The sequence below is a fragment of the Nicotiana sylvestris genome, chromosome 11 (assembly GCF_000393655.2).
Source record: "Nicotiana sylvestris chromosome 11, ASM39365v2, whole genome shotgun sequence".
NCBI classification, from domain to species: domain Eukaryota; kingdom Viridiplantae; phylum Streptophyta; class Magnoliopsida; order Solanales; family Solanaceae; genus Nicotiana; species Nicotiana sylvestris.
This window is the reverse complement of record NC_091067.1, coordinates 13,413,491-13,419,349: the sequence shown is the minus strand read 5'-3', so window position 1 is coordinate 13,419,349 and position 5,859 is coordinate 13,413,491. Positions and strand designations below refer to the sequence as shown.

Below are 5,859 nucleotides of genomic sequence, written 5' to 3'. Positions count from 1 at the left end.
ACACATGACTCTAAGATTGCAGATGAGAGTGCTGATTAAGGTATACATGGATCGAATTGGTTCGCCTTTTATCAAAATCAAACTAAACCAAACCAATTATATCTGTTTGGATTGATTCGATTTTGTCTAGTTTTTCAAAATTTTCGGGCCTTTTAATTACATGAATGTTTTTCTTAATCTTATTTTGTTAAAATTTTGATAAATAAATATATGTTTACTAAAAATTGAAAAAATTGACAAACATATGATCTATTAAAATATTTTTATGTGAAAATATTCTTAGTACATATGATAGGTTTTAGTTGTCTAATAATAATTTTTGGTTGATGTACTCTTTCAAGGTTAGCCGAATTTAATAATTAAACATAAAATCAATATGATACCTAAATAATGATATTTTTATTTAATTTTAAATCATCGAAATACCATTTCAAATTTAAAAAAAAGATGTAAATTTACTAGATCTTGATAAATGAATATAGAAGAACAAATAGTTTGACACATTTCAATAACATTTGATAAAAAAGTGATAATACAACCTATTATTTAAAGTAAATAAACATAATGCACTATATATTTTACTAAATATTACATTCCATAAGAGAATCTCTTGACTTTTTTGTTTTAGTGCAATTTTTCTATTCGATTTGAACACTGCTGACCATCTAAGCCATACCCTCTTGTCAAATAGATATATAATCAATTTCCCTATTTTCTGAGAACAAAATATCCCAAATTCAATTTTGGTAAAAAGGGAAAAAAAGGAAACCCAAAATTATTTCTATTCAAAACCCAATATATGAATGAACTAACAAACAAAGCTAATAAAGAGACCATAAGAACCCTCCCAAAATCCAACCTGTGACTGACTGCGTCATTCACAAATCACAACCCTACACCCAATACTAAATTTTGGAAAGTGGGTTGCATTTTTGTATTCCGTGATTCCTTTTATCTCTTCCCTTTTTTCTCCTTTTTCTTCTTCCTTTAGGTATATACCCATATATAGCCTATAAACCATATAGCTATATAAAAACTTTACATCTATTTTGAGAATTTGATGATTTGGGTCGGCTAAAAATACAATCTTCTTAATACCCTTTTGAAATCTTGGCACAAATTTGTGAGGTATTCCGTTGAATCCATCATAGCTTATTTTCTTGATTTTTGTTTTTGTTTGGAGATTTTTCTGTTTTTTTTTTTGTTTTGTAATAATTGAATTATTGGATTGATTTAAGATCTGTGGTGATGTACTATTTAGGTGGAATAGTTAGAGTTTTGGATTTTTGTGTTTGTTTATACCGCTTTAGGGAATTGTTTAAAGCTTTTTTATCATCATTGTGCTTTTGGCCAACTTTTGGTCCTATCTTTGTTTTGTCATGTATGGTATGTGTGTGTAATGATATGTGTATTTATTCCAGATATACTGTATTGTAGAATATACCAAAGTATTGAGTTGATAATATCTCATGATTTTCAGTGTCTTTTCATCTCTCTCTCATATACACACATGCAGAGTATTGGTTTTTGGGTGTATATCTCTGAGCTCTTTTGAGTCAGTTAGGGATTTTCTCTTGGTGATTAGGTCATTCTTAAAGGGGTTAAGGTATGTGCATCAATTTCCCTTTGATTGCTTCTTGCTGAATTTGATGAATTATCTTTTAATGCTTCATCCTTGACCGGGGGTCTATCGGAAATCGCCTCTCTACCCAGGGTAAGATCTGCATACACACTATCCTTCCCATAGCCCACTCGTGGGATTATAGGGTTTGCTGTTGTTGTTGTTGTTGTTGTTGTTGTTGTTGTCGTAGTCGTATCTTTTAATGCTTCATATTGTTTTGTGTCATCAACTTCTTAGAAATCAATTGGTTTAGACAGAGGCGGAGTTGGATTTTGAGTTTATGGGTTCTGATTATTTATACATATTATGTGAATTCTTTAACACTAATACAAGTCTGGGCCAAACTACTAGGTTTTGTCAAGCTTGTAAACAGAACTGTAGCTCCGCTCATGGGTTCAGGATAGGCATTCCTCTAAAATCCATGCATAGAGGAATCAATATCTCTTAGGGCTCAAAATCCATGATTAGTTATCCCGGGATTGTAGTGTTATATTTATCCCTATGGGAGGGTGGGATAACAATCCTGAGATAACTAATCCTGGGATAATCCACGCATAGAGGAATCACAATATCTCTTAAGGTGCTTCTTTGCAATAGAATGCATAGGCCTCTGTTGTATGTTTTGTTTAAAGGTGCTGGAGATGCAGGATTTTAATGAATCAATGCAGATCTTTTCCTTCCCAGTCTAGCTAAAACTTTAGATATGAACCAACTACTGTCTGATGATATCCGAAATTTTTAACTAAGCATGACATTTCGATTCCAGTATTTAGGTGCAGTGTGCAATTTTCTGTGTAAGTTCGGTTATATCGTTGTACTTGTGAAAATATTCTTGGTCTATGTGGTGTAGTATGTTTATCTTTAATAGCTTTCTGCAGAGGACTCGGGTAGTATCTCCACTCCATGGTTTTGGTATTTACTGATAACCATTCTACAGCTTGACGTTTGCCCAGGCCAATGTTGATAGTTAACTTTTCCTAGCTAAGTGACTGATTTATTTTGTTCGAGTTGTGCATTTGTTGTTCTGTTGGTCGTATGTATGGAGACAGTGTACTACTCAACTCTAAGTGTGCTTGTCATGATTTAAGAATTATCCAATGGCTCATATGGCACACATTAGACTCATTTGGCTTGTTGTTAATTGATGATTTTGTATATCTGTTTTCCAGATGGAGACGCAGAACCTGGAACGTGGACATGTAATTGAGGTACGTTGTGACATGGCAGCTCAAGAAAAGGGGACTAAAATCTGTGGTTCAGCACCGTGTGGATTCTCAGATGTTAACACCATGTCTAAGGATGCACAGGAGAGATCGGCATCCATGAGGAAACTTTGCATCGCGGTTGTCCTCTGCATCATTTTTATGGCTGTCGAGGTTGTTGGTGGTATTAAAGCCAACAGTCTGGCAATATTGACAGACGCTGCTCATCTACTATCAGATGTTGCAGCTTTTGCAATATCCTTGTTTTCACTCTGGGCAGCAGGATGGGAAGCTAATCCACGCCAGTCCTATGGGTTTTTCAGAATCGAGATACTCGGGGCATTAGTTTCTATCCAAATGATATGGCTTCTAGCTGGGATCCTTGTTTATGAAGCCATTGCTCGTCTTATACATGATACAGGTGAAGTTCAAGGCTTCCTCATGTTTGTGGTGTCTGCATTTGGATTAGTAGTGAACCTTATCATGGCAGTCTTGCTAGGTCATGATCATGGCCACGGCCATGGCCACAGCCACGGTCATGACCATGGCCATGAACACGGCCATAATCATGAAGAACATGCTCATAGCCATTCTGATCATGAGCACGGCCATGGCGAGCATACGCATATACATGGAATTAGCGTTAGCCGACACCATCACCATAATGAGGGACCTTCGAGCCGAGATCAACACTCCCACGCACATGATGCAGATCACACCGAGCCTCTACTTAAGAATTCATGTGACGGTGAAGGTGTGCCAGAAGGTGAAAAGAAAAAGAAGCAGAGGAACATAAATGTTCAGGGGGCTTATCTTCATGTACTAGGAGATTCTATTCAGAGCATAGGGGTCATGATTGGGGGAGCTATTATATGGTATAAACCAGAGTGGAAAATCATTGATCTAATTTGCACTCTCATTTTCTCTGTAATTGTGCTCGGGACAACCATTAGGATGCTTCGGAGTATTCTTGAAGTATTAATGGAGAGCACACCCAGAGAAATTGATGCAACAAGGCTCGAGAAGGGGCTCTGTGAGATGGAGGACGTTGTCGCAATCCATGAATTGCACATATGGGCGATTACAGTCGGCAAAGTGCTCCTGGCTTGCCATGTCAAGATTAAGCCCGACGCTGATGCTGACACGGTGCTGGATAAGGTGATTGATTATATTAAGAGGGAATATAACATTAGCCATGTAACCATTCAAATAGAAAGAGAGTAATGGCATGGAAGAGTTTATTTTGGCTGTTGCACTGGTCATTGGCTTCTTTATTCTTTCGAATAGTAGTTTAAAAGGAAAACTTGATCTGGTTAAGCGGTTCCAGTATCTGTTTCATTTTGGTAAATCATGGTTTTAATTTTATGGCAATAGCAAGGTGTCTAGCTCTATTGGAATCTGATTGAATCATTTGTTGGCAACTCTGGCGGATGGCTTTGATCTAACTGATTGTAATGAGTAAAGTATAGTTCTTTCCTCAGGGCTGGTTATTAACAAGTGTTATATCTGTAGTTTCGTTTCATTTTCTGGTTAACTTGAAGAGGAGCCTTGGCGTAACTGGAAGTTGCCTCCATATAACCAGGAGGTCACGGGTTCGAGCCGTGGAAATAACCACTTACAAAAATGCAGGGTAAGGCTGTGTACAATAGACCTTTGTGATCTGGCTCTTCCCCAGACCCCGCGCATAGCGGGAGCTTAGTGCAACTGACTGCCTTTTTTTTTTCTTCCTGTAATTTGGCTTCTCTGTCATTTTTCTTTGTCTAAGCTGAGGAACACCAAAGAGGTGCTTCTCCCTAGTTTTTTTGGGTTCTCCTAGCAGAGTGAAAGAATTAGGAAAGAGTTATGAGTTAGGTCTCATAGTTCCTAATTCTTTCACTCTACTGGGTCGTTGTTGTTTGCCTCTCCACCCCTTGGGGTAGGGGTAAGGGCTGCTTACACACTATCCTACCCATACCTTGTGGAATTTTACTAGGTTGTTGCTAAAACTAGAGAACTAGAGAAATATTTTAGTGACATAGGCAACTACGGTATAATGCATTAAGGTGCAAAAGTGCATGTATGCTTTAGACTTGGTAACGTGTATGTATAGATATCAGTATATGATACAATCAGTGGAACACATAAAAAACGTTGTTGACTCAATATCTGGTATTTTGTATAGTGGTCTGAGATGAGCTTAAATGGAGTAACATGACCGTTGAAAATTTATATAGCCAATCACGACTTGCTTCGATATTAGTGGAAAATGAATTTGTGATATAATAACGATAGAACAAAAAGATTATGATATTAATGGCAAAGAGTATGCAACACCTAGCACCAGCAGCTGTGCTGTTAATAGTAACAAGTTCTGTGTGAATTACCCATATACTACATATTTAGATGCTTTTTCTTTTATAGGGGAGATTTTACACTGCCTTGACTAAAAAGATGGGAAATCAGTGCTTGAAAATCTTAGTCCTGACCGTTTGAGAGACAGGTATTTGGAATTTGATGGTTTTGGTAGAACAGTGTCGATATGGGCTCGCGGGCCAGGCAGGCCCGGGTGCCCGCTTGCCACCCTCAGTTGAACATTAATCAATATTGTTGTTACTCTACTCAGTGGCGGCGGCACCAAAAGCAAAAATTTCTTATATTTAATACTAGTAATGATATGCCCGGGCCCAATGACAATGTGAATAATTTGCGTCTGTATACATATCTTGATTTAATAGTTATTTATCGTTTAATGGTAACGCCAATCTGGTACCATTCAAAAATTTCTTAGATATTTTAAAAGGACCTTAGATATTTTAAAAGGACCTTAGAGTTGGCTATATTCACTTAATAAGTGATGGAACATTTTTAGCTTAACCCTTCGACAATCCTCTGTGTTATCTGATATTCAAATTTTTGTGCCAAAACAACGATTATTTTTAGCTCTTGAATTGATGCATATGCAACAACATCTCGGTGATAAGCTCGAATATAATGGAGTAAATTGTTGATCCAGTAACTCTTTTTACATCAGTGATCTGATCCCCCATGAAGTAATAT

At 37.0% G+C, this 5,859-nt stretch overlaps 1 protein-coding gene across 3 annotated transcripts; it reads left to right on the top strand.

Annotated features, from left to right (window-relative positions):
* Window positions 1-826: 826 nt before the first annotated feature.
* Window positions 827-4,303, top strand: LOC104239432 (metal tolerance protein 1-like). Of its 3 annotated transcripts, none has more exons than XM_009794056.2 (2): window positions 827-1,128; window positions 2,791-4,303. In XM_009794056.2, exon 2 carries the CDS (start codon window positions 2,791-2,793, stop codon window positions 4,045-4,047), a length of 1,257 nt encoding a protein of 418 aa, XP_009792358.1. In that variant the 5' UTR covers window positions 827-1,128; the 3' UTR covers window positions 4,048-4,303. The 3 variants fall into 3 exon arrangements, with proteins under 3 accessions (XP_009792358.1, XP_009792359.1, XP_009792361.1); XM_009794057.2 differs by lacking the exon at window positions 827-1,128 and adding an exon at window positions 1,441-1,606; XM_009794059.2 differs by lacking the exon at window positions 827-1,128 and adding an exon at window positions 1,569-1,714.
* The last annotated feature ends 1,556 nt before the right edge of the window (window positions 4,304-5,859 follow it).

Excerpts from the sequence above, each read along its gene's own strand:
- LOC104239432 (XM_009794056.2), top strand. The coding sequence starts at position 2,791 with ATGGAGACGCAGAACCTGGAACGTGGACATGTAATTGAGGTACGTTGT.